This window comes from Sylvia atricapilla, chromosome 17 (genome assembly GCF_009819655.1).
Source record: "Sylvia atricapilla isolate bSylAtr1 chromosome 17, bSylAtr1.pri, whole genome shotgun sequence".
In the NCBI taxonomy this organism is placed as follows: Eukaryota; Metazoa; Chordata; class Aves; order Passeriformes; family Sylviidae; genus Sylvia; species Sylvia atricapilla.
In genome coordinates, this window is record NC_089156.1 from 2,016,759 (window position 1) to 2,034,742 (window position 17,984).

At 47.1% G+C, this 17,984-nt stretch overlaps 1 protein-coding gene across 1 annotated transcript in view; it reads right to left on the reverse strand.

Moving 5' to 3' along the window:
• The window catches only part of FBXW8 (F-box and WD repeat domain containing 8), a 54,860-nt gene extending 37,916 nt beyond the window's left edge, over positions 1 to 16,944 (reverse strand). Inside the window, exons 1-4 of the mRNA XM_066331173.1 lie at positions 16,656 to 16,944; positions 13,852 to 13,956; positions 7,460 to 7,624; positions 7,123 to 7,211 (exon numbers count right to left, since the gene is read on the reverse strand). Coding sequence (XP_066187270.1) covers positions 7,123 to 7,211; positions 7,460 to 7,624; positions 13,852 to 13,956; positions 16,656 to 16,943 — 647 coding nt within the window. The 5' untranslated portion in view covers position 16,944. The remainder of the gene's footprint in view (positions 1 to 7,122; positions 7,212 to 7,459; positions 7,625 to 13,851; positions 13,957 to 16,655) is intronic.
• Positions 16,945 to 17,984: the final 1,040 nt, after the last annotated feature.

The window sequence follows — 17,984 nt, forward strand, 5'->3', positions numbered from 1 at the left end:
CTGCTGGAGTGTGTAGTTCTGCAGCTTAGCACTGTTATCTGTAACAAAATTAACATTTCACCATCCTCACTGCTTCTGCCTCACCTTCTATATTAAGTGCATGCAAATGTCATACCAAGGGAACAGAAACAAGCCAAAGGGTTGTATCGTAAGGAAAACATTTTAATGAACATTGATAAAAGCAGCAATTGGAAAAAGCCAAACTGTTTCTAGTAATTTGATTTTTAAGGCAAAAAGTCTCCCATCCCTTAGCTCAAGGTTCCAGTGGCTTGCATCAGCCCAGGCCCATTAATTAAAGCAGCTGCTCTACCAAGGAAACAAATTACTGGGCATACAGGAGAAAAAAAAATTATCTTTTTCATAAGAATTCAGGAAGAATTCTGATGCAATTTGGGAAGGCTCTCTGCTCCATCAGCCCTATTATGTCACAAAGGACAAAGCACAGAAAAAACAATGGCTCCAGTTGCAGACAGAGGTGAGAAAACACCGTGTGAGGATGCTGGAAATTGATCTGTTTGCTCATTGGAAGGAATTCAGACTGCAACATGCTGCACGCAGCAGAGAGGAGAGGCATCACCTGAACTCCAGGCACTGATGGTGACAGCCCAAAGAGGAAAAATGAAATCTTCAAGAAGTTTAGTAAAAAGAAGGATGGGTTTGTCTGGCTTTAGTAGAAAACCAGGATTTACAAGCTCAAAATTACTGCCTGTGCCTGAGAACACTAAAGGCACCACTGAGCACATCCCTGCAGCAGCAAAACCCACAGGTAAACCAAGAGCTCCAGGGCCAGGCAGGCTGGAAAAGCAGCTTCCACAAAGAGTCAGAACAGGCTTCTACTCTTGGTTTCCCCTGAAAGGCTTTTTTCAGGAGCTGACAGAAAAGCCAACCTGGCTGTCACTGACAGAACCTTACCTAAGCCCCTGGTCATCTGTCACCCGACCCCTGTGAGCTCATGATGTCATTGCCGTGTTCAGCCTCCTCAGGGTGACTCACGTGGAAAAGAGGAGTCCTGACTCTGCTCCCTAACAATGACGAGAATGAGTGAAGAGAGGACAAAAGGTTTGGGGAAGGTTGAAGAAAAAAAGCAATTATTTTCACCTTCTGCTTTGTTTGACAACTTGGCTCGCAGTCACTGGGAGGGGAGGGAGAAACCTATGAAAGTTGTGCCATCACAGAAGTGAAATTTAGGCAATTAAACAAGGCGGGGGTTTATTTGGGCTGTTTCAAGTCTTCAGTTTGTTAACTTTGATTCATTTTCATGACTAATTAATATTTTGGTTTCCTCAGGTCTGCACACTGAATTAAGATGCAAGAGCTAATAATAAATACCTTGAGAATAACCCATGAGCCCTATAGCAAAAAATCCAAATTAGATGAGAGTTGACACGAAGTTTTAAAAAGTGCAGGAAAGGGTTTTCAAGCCTTTCGGGCTAGTTTCACACATCATTATGAAACTAAAGAGAGTGGCAAGCCCAGCTTCTAAAAAGTCATTTGCAGGTCACCTTTGAGCAGGAGCAAAGTGGAGTGGGAGGTGATGGAACAGAACAAAGGAACTCACCATAAAGAAGCAGCGACTTGTGTGTAGATGTTGCTCAAAATGACTTGAACTGAAAGGTCAAATTGTTTGTGAGTGCTCCCCCAAGACTCACCAGACTGAAGACAACTGTACAAAATCTATTCAGCATTTAGGATGTCAGCACAAGAAATAAATGTCCAGATTCCCCTAATGAACCACAGAGGATATTTAGGAAGTTCTTCCTTAGCTTCTCATTTCCTTTATCAAGCATCACTTGGGGAACCACCGCCTGTGCCAGGTGTGCTCCACCCTGAAAAGGGAGGACACGTGAATCTGTTGGTTTATCAAGGCAAGCAGAAGATGAATCTCACCAGCCCTAACTCCTCAAATCTCAAGCAAAGCTACCAGTACTTAGTGGGGAAGGAGGAAAACATCTCAAATTAAAATTTCAAGAGAACCCAGGGCTGATTTCCCAGTCTGTAAGAGGTGCAGGGACTCCTCACAGCATCTGCTAAATCAGTTTGTGGCCAACCTCCTCATTAACAGGCCATTTCCATTTCAGTCATGGAAAACTGAAGAAAAAAGAAAGGAATAGATAGTACTTTATAGTTCTGGGTCTTGGGAAGGATGGTCTGACTCTAGGCCTCTTCTGAATGTTTCTTTTCAGAGCCACCAGCAGTGAAGCCACTGCAAGCATTAAAAAATTAACACATCCCCCTCGAAGCCCACTTGGTGTGGTTTCAGGGGTGAGCTGTGAGGTGAGATGGGTGCCAGCAGCACAAGGCAAGTTCAGCACAGGGCTCAGAACGGCCACCAGTGAGTATTCCAGAGCCAGTCAGGCAGCAGCAGCCTCACAACGTGCCATGGGCATGTCACACCACGGGACCCTCTGCAATGACAAGGTCAAACAAGGACCAGATGCACGTTCTGAGATCACTCTGTCCAGGAGGACCCAACTTCTGACTGCGCTGCCAAAAAAAAGAAAAGAAGTAGCAAAAAAGTAGCAATTTTACTGTCTGAACATGCATTTGCTTAAAAAAAAACCCAGATAAATCCAGATTTTAGTAAGAGAAAGTGAAGCAATCCAGGCATTCTGCACAGCAAATGACAGCATTAGGCACAGCGAGCCTCATCACCAGTAGGAATTTCTAAAAGCCAAGCAAGCAGCTATATAATTGCTTTAAGTAAGCTCTGAGTTAGAGCTGGAACTCCATTTGATTCGAGGCTGAGGGGGAGAACATCATCCCTTTAGAGAAGATCCTTCGAGACGTGTAACTGTAGAAAGGCTGGCGAATACAACATTGATTGGGAGTGAGGTAACCACAAACACCACTGGCTCAAATGAAAAGGGATTCAGGGGCTGACCCAGAAAACAAGCCTCGTAACCACCGGGATGAAATTTTAATGACAAACACAAGAAGCTCTGCGTGCAGGCCAGATTGAATTATCTGATGTCAGGCTCGCACAAAGGGGAGCTGCTCGCAGCCACCTTCGGCTCCCAGCTCAGGTTGCACTTAATCAATCCTTGATACTCTGCCATCTCCTGGCTTCAGCCTGGGCAGCAGCGTGGGGAAAAGTGGAGAGTGCATGGAACAGGAGCATTTCTCTGTGCAGTGTACCTTTGCTTCCTCCACAGATTAATAAAGAGCTGCTCCTGAACCAGTTCAAACTGTGCCTCTATAAATCACAGCAGCAGCTGCTGGTTTAAGTCTCTCTGCACACAATCTGTATAAATTCCCTTTCAGAAAGACTAAAAAGCTCTACAGCAACTAAAATAAAATTGATTCCACTTTGCGGCAGTTTGAAGCAGGACAGTGAGGATGACAAGATCATGCACAGCACAGGTTCAAATTAATCAATGATCCCAGGCTTGCTCCCAGATTCCCAAACACACCAACGCCAGCATTCCTGCTCTCTCCAACTAGAACTCTTCTCAGCCCAACTAGAATTTAATGTGGCTGCTGCCAGAAAAAGAATTAAAGATGTTTCTATAAATACATCAGCAACAAAAGGAGAATCTCCATCTTTATTGGATCAGGGAGAAGCAGTGACAAAAGATGAGGAAAAGGCTGAGGGAATTAAGGCCTTGTCCTCAGGGTACCCAGGCTGGAAAACGCAGACGGGGAGCCAGAATGGAGCCCCCATGATCCAAGGGGAAATGGCTGGCATCCTGCTGCAACACTCAGGACACACAATTCCATGGAGGGATGGTTTCCACCCCAGGGTGCTGAGGGAGCAGGGCAGAGCTCTCCCAGACCCTTCCCACCTTCCCACCAGGGAGGTCATGGACCCTCCTCACCCAGGGGACTGCAGTGATGCCCATCCAGGAGCTGGGCTGGAGGGAGGATCCAGGGAAATGCTGGCCTGTCAGCCTGACCTCAGTGCCAGACCACATACCAGGGCAAAGTGCTGGGCCACCACCCCCCCAGGGAATGCCAAAGGCCTGGGCAGGAGTGGCTGCACAAGGGGGACACAGCCTGGGCACGCTGGTGACAGCAGCTGGTTACCAGCCCAGGTGTGCCCAGATGTGCAAGGCCAAGGGCACCTGGGCTGTCCCAGGACATTGCTGGGGCACCTCCAACCCTCTGTCCAGTGCTGGGCCCCTCAGGACAAAAAGGAACTTGAGGGGCTGGAGCATGTCCAGGGAAGGGGCTGGAGCACCAGAGGGCTGAGGAAATTCTGACCAAAAAACCTCCTAAAAACTGAGCAGCCCCGAGTGTCCTGAGCGACAACCTGAGACAGAAGAAAGGTGATGGCCCAAGCCACTGGACAGAAAAACCTCAGAAAATGCCTCACAGTTCTGGATTAGCAGCATCAGGCCTCTCAAACTCACACAGCAGCTTAGCTCAGACACACAGGGCCCTCTGTAATCACTGATTATTCCCATGCAAAGCTGAGCACACAAGTGTTTGTGAAACAGGAGAGAGAATCATTAAATGTAACAGATAATTGGTATTTATACTGAGAGGAGAATTGACTTTGTAAACCTCAGCTATTAAATTACTTCTTCAGTACTGAAAGAATGCAACAGTTTGCTATTGATCACCAGATTCATTACATTTTTATGACAAATTTGAAAGCACAGTGCCATTAAGTACAATTTTATAAGTTGGGAGAGACAGGGGAGGGTTATGGTTGGATTTAAAAAATAAAAACACAGCAAACAACAAAACCCCAACAAATTCCTCAATATCCTAAATACTTAGCAAATGCACATAAAGTACTTCTCTGCACAATTTGCTGATGCCCTTGGAAGTTTTAGTTATAACTTGAAGTCTCCCTTGTTTGATATTTACCATTTACCAAATTAAGAGACAAAGCAGAGTGCAAGCAGTAAACAGCAAAGGACATAACATAATTGTTGTGTTCTAATACTCTAAACGTTTCATTTACTAACCAGGTAAATTCAAACAGCTGAATTCTAATTTCCTCAGGCTGTTTTATCAAATACATACTCACAGCTCCATAAAAAGATAATTCATTTTTTCAGAGAAGTTACTGGAAAGTCGTTTAAGTGAACATCACTTTTTCTACAGGACACACACATGCAAATTTCCCTCAGTGGTCTCTTACCTGCTCATCTACTTTGAGGAACCTGAATTATTTAAATGTACCACACCAAGAGAATCTGGAGTTACTGGAGGAACTGGAGAACCAACATGCAAAGGGTGTGTGCAACCATCAGAACCCAAATTCTCTAACACACCAACCCAAAACATGGACTATTTGAGTTCAATATGCAGGATTCATAACCTTTGTTTATTAATTCTTCAGAAAAGTAATTTAATCTGCATAACTCCTTTCTATTTCATGTTTGGATATAAACACAAGGGAGAAAATGAAGAAAAAGAAGAGCTGGAGGTTTTGGCAGCAGCATGGAGACAACTGTGTTTGCTGTCTGATGGTTTAGAGTCCTGCTCTCAGTTACTCAAGAGCAATCAAAAGCATTTCCATGAATTAAAGTTTTCCAGGCATCTTTCTTATAACCAGTCTGTGAATTTTAAAGTATTTTAGAAGCAGTTTTCCTTAATCCCACACCATTAACACAAAGTGCTACCACACAACACTGAACTCTGCTATGTCAAGGAAAATGTCCCAGCTCCCCAGGACATCATAATTTTTACTTACTCATGTGATTTCTGGAGGGTTATTAATTACTGAACCTGTGAATTCCAAACAGAACACAATAAAGCCTCACACTTACTGAGAGAATCACTGTAACCTCTTCCAAAAATTTGTGAGGCTCTTAAAATTGTACTTAAGAGTATAAACCACATGAATAGCTAACATTAAACCAAGGTCCAGAAAACTTCTGTATTAGGAAAAAAGAAGTTTGAGTTTATCTATTCTGAGTGGATTATTTTTCCTCCCAGGTTGTCTTTTAAGTAAGAATGAAGAAAACTAATAGTCTTCCTAAAGTTATTTTTGTGCTGTGACAAGATATCCTTGTGATTCAGAGATTTTTATGGAAAAAACACAAAAAAGGGGATTTTTTTCAGTCCATGTGTAAAATGTTTAATACATTCTGGGTGCTTCCACAGCAAAACAATAGATGGAGTTCATCAGAAAGCACCTGAGGTTTTACAGGGACTACTTGTACGTGAGATAGCTTTTGAATAGTTCCATAAAAATTTGAACTGCTGAGGTAAAATACAGATAACCATCCTTATCAGTCACTTAAGGACAGCCTGTCTCAGGAGCTGCAGGGGAATCCTTTCTTAGGCTTCAAACAGGTGCTGGTTTTGAATCTGTTAAAAGAAGCACCTGAGATTTCAGTTGGTAAAGGTGGAGTAAGCCTTACACAGACTGGTAAAGGTGGAGTGGGCATTACACAGCCTGGTAGAGTGGGAATTACATACACTATAAAAGATGGAGTGGGCACCCTATAGGAGATGAAGTGGCATTACACACTGTATGGAAGATAGAGTGGGCATTACATACCCTACAGGAGATGGAGTGGGCATTACACACCCCACAGAAGATGCAGGGGGCATTACACACTCTATAGAGATGGAGAGCATATTGCATACCCTATAGGAAATGGAATGGGCATTACACATCCTATCCAAGGTGCAGTGGGCATTACACACTCTATAGGAGATGGAGTGGGCATTACATACCCTATAGGAGATGCAGTGGGCATTACTCACCCCATAGAAGATGCAGAGGGTATTACACACCCCATAGAAGATGCAGGGGGCATTACACACCCCATCCAAGGTGCAGTGGCATTACACACTCTATCCAAGGTGCAGGGGGCATTACACACTCTATCCAAGGTGCAGGGGGCATTACACACCCCATAGAAGATGCAGGGGACATTACACACTCTATCCAAGGTGCAGTGGCATTACACACCCCATAGAAGATGCAGAGGGTATTACACACCCCATAGAAGATGCAGGGGGCATTACACACCCCATCCAAGGTGCAGGGGGCATTACACACCCATAGAAGATGCAGTGGCATTACACACCCCATCCAAGGTGCAGTGGCATTACACACCCCATAGAAGATGCAGGGTGTATTACACACCCCATAGAAGATGCAGGGGGCATCACACACCGTGTCCAGGGCACAGAGGGCCCTGCCCAGCCCGTGCTCACCCTGCCATGACCACGCCGTCGCAGCAGTGGACGTCGCACAGGACGCGGCCGGGCTCATAGCGCAGCTGGCTCACGGCACCCACACGGTTCTGCAGAGAGGACACACACAGGGCTTGGTGCTGCCATTCCTTCATCCACCAAAATCCACTGCTGGGGAACTCCCAGCTTTGCTACTGCTGCTGAGAAAAGACACATCCAGCCCAAAACCCCCCCAGCAGCTTTCGGCTGGGAATGAGGAGGTCCAAAACACAACACCAACTCTCCTCTCCCACTTGCTGGAACCAGGTTCCCATTTTTCCCCAGCATCTGGATCCCTCTAGGGAACTTCCCCTCTCACCTTCCAGTTGGTTTTCAGCATGTGCTCTCTGGCTCTGCAGTTTTTGAGGGCCAGTTTCCAGCAGGAATGGTCAGAGATGCTCATGTCCAACAGGTATCCCTCCTCCTGGCACAGCCGGTACCACAACACTTCATCTTCTGCAAGGACCTTCCACGTCCTGCTGACCTAGAAATCAGTGTTTATATATGGATCTCTCAGAAATGTGTAAGGGAACATTAGATTTAATATTGAGTATTAAATAGTATCCGAAAGGCAAACATTTAACTTAATACAGGCCTGTACCAAGGTGAAAGTCATACTTAAACAGATATATTTTTTCATTCCTTATACATCTGAGTGTATAAAACCCCCAGACCTTAAACAAAAGGCTTGTTTTCTGTGGGTTCTTCAGGAAATAACTGAGTTTATACTCCACTAATAACTCCACATAATGTGGACACCAGTTTAGTGGCCCCACTGACAACCTGAAATATCAGTGACTGGAACATTCTGACAGGGAAAGCAGCAAGAAAACAATTAAGAGAGGATTTTGAGCTTAGAGCAAAAATATGAATTTATTTTCATATTTGTAGCTAAGAAACCCTCTCAGATCACAGCACCATATCTCTGAAGTCCCACTGACAATGCCTGATTAGGGGTATAACATTAGTGATTTATAACCTATTGTATTACAGTATGCATAAATAGGAATGAATTATTAAGTTTTTCAAGCAGCTTCAAGTTGCTGCCCATTCCAGAGAGAACAGCTTCATCACAATCAATTGTGGGCTCAGAATTAAAGATTCAAGAGGTAAGAGCCAACTTAAGTAGCTTTTTTTTTCTCTGTAATTTTTAATTTAAAAAAAACAGACGTAACCAATGAAAGCCACAACTGGTGAAAGCAGCAATCAATTGTGCTCTGTTTCTAAAAAGATTAAAAGAACCTTCTGAGACTGACATCATTTTCAGTAAGTTACAATTAAGCATCTAATGTTCATTTCAGTCCCTGGATTATGCCAAGAATCCAAGCCTCCTATGGACACAAACTCTCCCAGGACCATCACTTTTAATTTATTTGCCATTTTTTCCATAGTCACACACACAAAAAATGTTTAACATGATGAAAAAAGGGGTGATCTGAGTAACCTGCAAGTGTTTTTAAGATATGAGGCCTACAGAGAAGAGCAGTGCTCAAATAAGAATATCCAAATGCAGCAAAATGAATGTTCTTAATCATCCAGAGACCTCAGTGCAAACTGGTGGAGGGAGACAATGCCCATCCATCCTCTGACAAAAGAAACAACCTGCACAGGGCAAGAATAATGCCCTGAAATGACAGAACCAGCACTGAGGCTTCTCCAGCAACACACATCACCCTGGAATCAAAGTACTGAGTGCTCCTGTCCCTAGAGGGACACACTCAGCAACTTCAAAAGCACCAAAAAGAGGCAATCCCAAATCCAAACCATCAGGAATTTGCTCTCAATTTGATTTGAAAGTAGAATAAATATCTGTGTTATTGCTCCAAGAACACCAGAAAAAAAAAATTAAAAAAACCAACCCCAAAGCAGCTTTCTGCTGACACACCAAAAGAGCAGCTGTGGTGCAGGAGTGGAGCTCCCCAGGCAGAACCTCTGCCCCCTCCCCAAACAGCAGCACAGTCTCCTGACAGGGACAGGCTGAGCACACGCACAGGGAAGCACAGCCAAACCAGGCCAGCTTTGGCTTTGCTTTCCAAAAGAAAAATCAAAAATAAACACACACCTCTCACTCTGCCAAAACAGACAATATTGCACAGACCTTTCAAGTTTCAAGGTCTTAAAAGCATTTTATAAAGACAGTAAAACAAAAGAAAAGGAGGGGGGGAAGCTACATAAAATTTCAACTGGCTTTTCAACTTTCAGGGAGAATAAAGATCCTATCCTACCCTGATTTTTTTTCAATCAAATTACAGCAAAGCCTGCTGCTTTACAAGCCTGAATTTCCAAAGGGTCCCTAACCCAGCCTTTTCTTACAGCCCCAAACTCGCATGCCAATCCCTTGTAAAACCCCACTGAGCGAGGCTCAGCTGCACGAAATCACTAATAAAGAGTCTCAAGCATTTCACTTTACAGCACCACTGTGAGCTGCAGCATTAAAACCAGCCATTGGCTTCAAGTCAGCTTTATTAGAGCTGCTTGACTTGGACTTTCAGGTGAGGCCCCAAAAGCCAGGGCATTATGGCTTTATTTACATGCACCCAAACGCTGGGTGCTGGAGAGGAGCTGAGATGGGCAAAGCTCTTGTTAAAACTGTTTCCAAATCTAAACTGCACAGAAACTCCAGCAAGGATCAATGACAACATCTTACAGACTTGTATAGAGATTTGGAGTCCTGAATTTAATCTTGTATTCAGTTTTCCTATTATCTTTTTACAACTGTTCTCAGCAAAGAAAGTTTGGGTTCCCCAGAGCTCCACAGAGGGACAGTTTTACATTTTATAGTTCAGCAAGTAATAATGTTCTGAAGGACTTCAAAGGCTTTTGCTGACATAGGCTTTGCTATTTGGTTTTGCCTCTGGGGGATATTTTTCCCCCTAAAAAACCCCACCTCTTCCATCAAATCCAAAATTTCTTCTAATCCCATCTAAATCAACTGGCTCAAATCCTAATGAAGGTTTATTCATCCCTCTGCATCTGATAATGGTTTTTATTTCACTAGGTTTATTTTCTTCCCCAGACACACAAAGGCAGAGTCAAGGCTCATTTGCTGAGACCAGGGGCCTCAATTAGAACTAGCTGGACTTTGAGCTCAGTACAAAAAATAGTGCCAAGTGTTTAATCCAAAGCCATTCTGATGGAAGCTGCTCATCTTTTCTGTTCACAGCCCTGAGCACAAAATGTTTTGGGGTGGAAGAGACCTTAAAGCCCACCCAGTGCCACCCCTGCCCTGGGCAGGGACACCTCCCACTGTCCCAGGCTGCTCCAAGCCCCAGTGTCCAGCCTGGCCTTGGACACTGCCAGGGATCCAGGGGCAGCCACAGCTGCTCTGGGCACCCTGTGCCAGGGCCTGCCCACCCTGCCAGGGAACAGTTCCTGCCCAATATCCCATCCAGCCCTGCCCTCTGGCACTGGGAAGCCATTCCCTGTGTCCTGTCCCTCCAGCCCTTGTCCCCAGTCCCTCTCCAGCTCTCCTGGAGCCCCTTTAGGCCCTGGAAGGGGCTCTGAGCTCTCCCTGGAGCCTTCTCCTCTCCAGGTGAGCACCCCCAGCTCTCCCAGCCTGGCTCCAGAGCAGAGGGGCTCCAGCCCTGGGAGCAGCTCCTCCTCTGGCCTCACTCCAGCTCCTCCACATCGTTCCCATGCTGGGACCCCACAGGCAGGGGCAGCTCTGCAGGTGGGGTCTCACCTGGGCAGGGCAGAGGGGCAGAATCCCCCTCTCCTTTCCTGCTGCCCACACTGGGGGCTCAGCCCAGGGCAGGGATATCCTTATCCATCCATTTCTCTGCTCTCTGTGGGAATCACAAGGAGGATAGATGATGGCTTTTACCCATAAACAACCCTGATGCAAAAACCATGCTCAAAAAACCACATTCAATTTTCTTTTTGTAAATGTATAAACACTAAAGCCTAAAGCCTCAATCGTTTGACAATCCCAGAAGTCCTGGAGGCAAGCAGCTGAAATTCTTGATTTATGCACAGTAATTCATTCCTAAATTCCTAGAAGCAGTCTCCCCTGCCCTAGATACATACACAATTCCTCTGTTGGTAAACACTTCTAAACCTTCTTTAAAATGAAAACCTAACAGGTCAAGGGAATTTCTCACTCATCTGTTCAGAAACAAAACTGCCAGAATTCAGTGCTGCTGGATTCAAACACATCCTCACATCACCAAGCTGAACCATAAAGGCCAGGTCCCCAGGCCATGGGAAAATTAATGTATCGACAGTATCAGCCCCAAATCACACAGGGACATTTCAGTTTGTCACATCTGTGGTGTCCCAAGGGATTGTTTTTCCTTTCCCTCTACACCCTGAGCAGGAGGAAGGAGTGACTGTTCCCAAACCTGCTCACACCCACAAGAGAGTCACTCATGGCACAGATATTTCTGCCAATGGTCAGAACACAATCAAAAAGTGCTCACAAGGAAAAACCCTGCATTTCTCTGGCCTCTGTGTTACATGAAGCCCTGGATACCTTTCTCCTTGAATTCCAAACGTGGGCTGTCAACAGGGACTGGTCTGGTGGATGCTACTGAATGTCACCTCCCTACTGCAGACAGACCCAGCAGAGCTCAGGCACCGAGAACACTTATTTACAGGCTTTTGTATTTCCAGTGCCACACAGACAGGTTGTGGTTTACAGCACTAATTCCAAAAATCAAAGAAAAGCTGTAGGGGAGTGAGGGAGAAGGAAATATCAAGGTGACAATAAAGTTCTCCAGACAGTCTGTGGTGTGATTACATCTCAGAGAGGCTCTGCAGTCAGGCTCCTTTCGTGTTAGTTGGTTACCAATTTGGCATAAAAAACTAAGCAAACAGGTTTTCTCCAAAGGCACTCACATAGATAATGATGCCAATTCCACCAACTGGCCCAATTTCACTGAAATCCCAAGGCACCTTAATAAAAAAAATCTTTCTAGGATAACACCATAAAGCAGCAGGGTTTTCCATGGAACAGAAGAGGGCTCCCCCCCTTCAAAAACAAAACCATCAAGAGAAAAATGAAAATGCTATTTATTTTTATAGCTCTGCTTTTTATTTGAACACTTAAAAAGAAGCCAGCTCTGCACTGGATATTCATCTGATTGGGAAAGCCCTGTAAAACACTGGGCACTTGCTCAGTTACCTGTCAGCTGCCACAAAGGAACAATGACTTGGGAAGAGGAGAATGAGAAATGTGGAAAATCGTGTGTGTTAAAACCCATCTTATGAGAACAGGGTCAATCTAAAAAGCCAAGTGAAGGGGAGGGAAACCCAGTGCAGCCCCAGGCACAGAGGAAAGGAGCAGCCCTACAGCAGCCAATCTTTTTTACTATGCCATGAGGTAAACTGATGGTGCCTAAGGAAGGGGGGGGGGGTGTGTGGGGAAACAGAGTGAAAGAATTACCTTAAATTAATCCACTTCAAAAATGCAGCCCAGTTCCATGTCATGGGCTGTGACCTTTACTGATGGCACATCTCTACCCCAAGGGACAGAAACTTGAGCATATCTGAAAACTTCCCTGCCCTGGACAGCATCAAAAAATAATCCTAGAGAATTCTGCCCTCTGCAAGAGCAGTCCTGCACCAGGAATTAATTTTCTTTAAACAGTCCCTGTTCCTAAAAGGCATTAGCAAGTCAAGGATTTAAGCAATAACCACTTGTAGCTACTTAACACCAAAACACGCTCATAGTGAACATTAAAAGCCCAATTTCCTTTCAAAGCCTGGGCCATTTGCAGAATATTGGAATTTAGTTTACCATCCTCAACAGAGCCTGTGTGTCACTTCTCAGCTTTCACACATTAACATTTTTTCCTCCACTGTCTCTAACACAAAGAATAGTTTTGGTTGGATTTTTGTACATAAGAGTTAATGAACACCAGCCTGGAACCCTAAATAGTGGCCATAGGAGAAGCTGGAATTATATCCACAATATAATGGACATCATAGAATTCTGCTTGATTTCACAGGGTAATCAGCACTTGCCAATTAAGTCTGCTGTGAAGACTCATTCTGAGAGGAGGTTCATCATTCAGTGTGTGAAGAAAGGAAATAAAGAGGCCCAACAGTGTGGGCTGAACAACTCTAAGCAGAATGAGGTGAGAGTGAGTGTTTCAGTCAGTAAAGTTCTGGAAGAGACAGGCAGTTTACAACTACACATAAATTATGGACCATGGCTGAGTACAGCCTGCTGAGAGCATTATCTGAAAGTATCAGAGGAGAAAAATATGAACCCCTTGCAGGGCTGGGGGGAGGAAATCAGGGTCATTTGAGAATTCAGCCTCACGTGGAAATACTACAGACAGAAAGTTACTGGTCCAGTGCCTGTGGTTCAATCCCAGGCTGGAGATGGGAGGAGCAGCTCTTGCCATGCCCTTAGCACTGCCAGGTGCTGGATTCTAAATACTGCAAGACACTCACCTGAATCAAAAATGCTTCAGAACACTCCCTTGAATCAAATATCTTTGTGCTATTTATTTTCAATTTTAAGGTGTTGCTGCTGCCCAAGCCACAGATGTTTTATTTAACTCTGTTCAAGTGCAGCTGTAAATCCAGCTCATGTACCATTACATTTTCAATATTCAGCTTTGGAACTGTCTCCTGTAAGTGAAAGCACAACCAGCCGAGTTCCTTGGGCTGCCACCCCACTTCCCTACATGGAGGTGCCTGGATTTTCACTATTTCTGCCAGTTTTAAGTGGTATCAGAGCACCAAACTGCCAGCAGCACTTACCTGAGCACACCTCCCCAGCTCAGCCCTGCCCAGGTACTGGAATATCTTCAGTGCCAGCTCATAAGGCAGCTGCACATCGAAAAAAGGAACCTCATTGATTTCATTCTGGAAAGGAAAAAAGAGAATATAATTTGTGAGGCTGCCTTAACACACAGTTTGACAGCAGGAGAAGGTAAGGAGAAGGAATGGTGTGTCCTCAGAGCCACCAGAGCTCCATGAAAACATCAGTTCTGCCTCTCCCCTCTTTCATGGCCCTTCAAAGGGCAGAGAAAGGCAAGACACAAGTTCTAGTACAATAGTTTGGCTGAAGTGCCAAAAAGACCCAATAAACAAGCACTTTGAAGACATATGCCCGTTATTAATTTCACTTGCAAGATTTCAATCCCATATGATGGAAAAATGAATAAATGTTTTAAATAAAATTAAATGGACATGATGTTGGTTTCTTTCATTATTAACATAAAAATGTCTTTTTAATATGAAACACTCTTCCTTTAACTGACTGAGCATCTCAAACAAAAAATTGAAGCCAAATGCATCAGTTTAAGCTAACAGCTAAATGTAGCATATAGATTTTTCCTAGATGCATTTTGTTTGGCTTAATCACATAATTACTACAACTTCCTTCTGCAGTTATCACAACAAAATTTATCTTCTCTCTAATCCTGCCTGGATATTCAAAATTTTTATACTCTGTATCAGAGAAGGAGCTCAATCAGCTGATTCTGACCATTTCTGTGTCACCAGTTTTGCTCTCCAGTGTTTTCTCTGGTTTCTGTCCCCCCCACAGATGCTCCTGATCATTGTCTATCAATCCTCACGCACAAAATCAGCTGCTCAGTTAAAACCCATCTCCACTGTTTGCCTTCAGAAGCTCAGGCATCCCAAAGCAGGATCATCTCCTGTCTCTCTGCACTTCCCTAACCCTGCTACCTTTGTTTCTTTGTGGGACTCTCCTGCAACTGCTCCTTCTCATTCAAATCTGGGCCATTTGCAGTACCAAAGTAGAAGAAGAGGAATATCCTGGGTTTATAATGTGGTATGTGGTTTTTAAAGCAGAAGATATTCTACACCAGCCAAGTGTTTAGACAACACAAACATGGGCAATGTTCCCATCTTTTGAGCAACAAAACATCACACAGACTGGAACCTCCTGCTTGTTTAAAGTTACTTAAGGCAGGACCTGCAGCCAACCTTGCTGCTGCCCTCCCTCCTCACCCACAGTTTCCCTGCACAAACAGCTCCTTTTCCATGTGTTTTGTTTTCGTGTGCTGTAAATCCCATCCCAAGGAAAACACCCCGGGAGCCTCTCCACGGCCACAAGCAGGCAGGCTCTGAGCCGGCCAGATGTGATCCCCGTGGCTCCAGCAGCCCCAGAAGCGCTCTGGAGCCACGGGCTGCCCACACAAATCACAGGAGCCGCTGGGCAGGACTGTCAGCTCCAGGCTTGTGAGCTCAGGCACGGCACCACCGGGGATGTGCTCCTTCCAAACTGGAGTTGACTCGTGTGCAGGCAGCAGATCCTGGGCTGGCTGGATGCACACAGAGGTCTCGCTGCAAGGACTGGGGGCCTGCAGACACTGCAGTGCTGACACAACGCTCAGCACCAGCCGTGCTCTCAAGGAAAGGAGGGGGAAAGAGAAAAAAAACAGCCAAGCAGGCGGTTTATAAACTGCAAGAGGATGTATACCCTGCCTCAAATAAACCCAGAATGCTTTTTTTTTTTTTTTTCCTATTCTGGTGCTGCAAAGGGGTCCAAGTTTAAATGAAGAGTAGCTGTAGAAGAGACCTACAAAGAAACAAAGGAATGGGGGTTAGGAAAGTGCCAGGAGGCAGGGGATGATCCCGATTTGGGATCTGCCTGAGGTTCTGAAGGCACAGCACAAACTCATACTGATCCCACTCTAATACAACCCTAACATTAGGGGCAGATCCAGGTCTTCCCACACCCCCAAAATTCCTGCAGCTTGTCCTCAGCACAAGGAAGCAGGGATGTTAAGTCAGCATCACTCTGTCTAAAAGTCTACTGGAATGAGTCCAAAACTCAAATACAACCAGCCCCTTTGAGACAGATTCGGGCTCCTGTGTGCTAATGGAGCACTAATTCTGTAAATGGATTAATTTGTGCCTTGCAGACAGAAATTTAATCTGTTCCTTTTAATTTTTTCAAGCAAAGAGTAATTAGTCATAGTGAGGTTAGTGAGAAACAAGAAAATGGGTTTCCCCCCTAGTTTTCCTATACTGTAAATAACATCTCTATGGCATTTAGAGGATTTACCAAAATAACTTTTATCTGGTTCAGAGCTGTGTTTAAGACTATTTCCAAATTAACGCCTTTATTTAAAGAAGTAAAACTTGTTTTCTTACTACTCTGCTGTGGTACAAGGTAGGATACCCTTAATTACTGCACTCGCATCAAACTGTCTGAGTAAACAACAAAAATCTTAAGAGGAAAAAAAAAAAAAAAACAAACCCTGTTTCATAGAGCCACGGAATATCTCGATTTGGAAGTGACCCTCGAGGGTCATGGAGCCCCACTCCGGCCCCACACAGGACACCAACAGTGCCACCCCGCGCCATTACACCGGACAAGCAGATTTTGAAGGGTTAAAGCTTGGCGGAAGGATGTATAATCAGAAGCTGAGGTTATAAACAAGCACACAGGAGCACAAACTCAACGTCCCCTTTGCTCGCCGCCTCCCAGCGGCCCCTGAACCGAGCCCCGGTACCGCGACCTCCCCGGCCCGGGGCCCGGCCTGTCCCGGCACAGCCCCGGGGCCGCCCCCGGCCCCGCGCAGCCCTACCAGGTCCCGGATCAGCTGCCCCAGCAGATCGTCCCCATCTCCGGCTCCGTCCCTGGCGGGCTCCCCGGCGGGCCGGGCGGGCGCCGGGCTGCCGCGGGCCGGGGCGCCGCCGGCCAGCAGCCCGCGGGCCAGCGCCAGGTAGCCGGGCTCGGCCGGGGGCTCCCGCGGGGTCCCTCCCGGCCTCTCCGGGGACTCCTCCCGAGGGGGGTCCTCCCGCCGCCGCTTGGCGGCCCCGGCCCGCTCCTCCCGCCCGCGGGGCCGCTCCCGCTCCGCCGGCACCGCGGCCATGGCGGCGCCGGCCCGCCACGGAAACCGCGCCCCGCGCCCGCGCGTTCCGCCGCCACAAGGTTCCGCCGGCACCGGGGCCGGGAGCGAAGCCGGTGTTGGGGCGGGGGCTGGCACTTTGTGATCCCCACACGAGGGCGGCGATGGCGGCCTGAGGGCCCGGTCAGGCTCTGGAGAGCCGCGGGCGGCCGGGCGAGGCCGCGGCGACGGCGGAGCCGGTCTGGGCTCCGGGACCCGCTGGGAGCCCTCAGCCACGGCCGGGGACAGGGCAGGGTCCTCATGGGCACACAGAGCGCCTCTAGGAGCCCTCAGCCATGGCTGGGGACAGGGCAGGCTCCTCATGGGCACACAGAGCGCCTCTAGGAGCCCTCAGCCACGGCCGGGGACAGGGCAGGGTCCCGCTGGGCACACAGAGCGCCTCTAGGAGCCCTCAGCCATGGCCGGGGACAGGGCAGGCTCCTCATGGGCACACAGAGCGCCTCTAGGAGCCCTCAGCCATGGCCGGGGACAGGGCAGGGTCCTGCTGGGCACACAGAGCGCCTCTAGGAGCCCTCAGCCATGGCCGGGGACAGGGCAGGCTCCTCATGGGCACATAGAGCGCCTCTAGGAGCCCTCAGCCATGGCTGGGGACAGGACAGAGTCCTGCTGGGCACACAGAGCGCCTCTAGGAGCCCTCAGCCATGGCCGGGGACAGGGCAGGGTCCTGCTGGGCACACAGAGCGCCTCTAGGAGCCCTCAGCCATGGCCGGCCCCGCGGGGAGCCCTCAGCCCCCTCACGGCCGGGGCCGGTCCCGCGGGGAGAACCCACGAGAGGGTTCTTGCCCATGGAGGTGACCACTCTGAGTGACCGATGTACCTCTCTAAGGCCATTATGTCCTTTCTCTTGGCCATGTCTGAAGCCGAGAGGGCGGGCCAGGGTGACCCCACCGCTGCCGTGCCCACCACACCGGCTGAGAAAGTTGCCCCCACCCTGGTGTCCACCTCTACCTTCATCACAGGCCACTTGCTGGTTTCTCTCCTCTACAGCTTGTTGCTGCCTGTGCT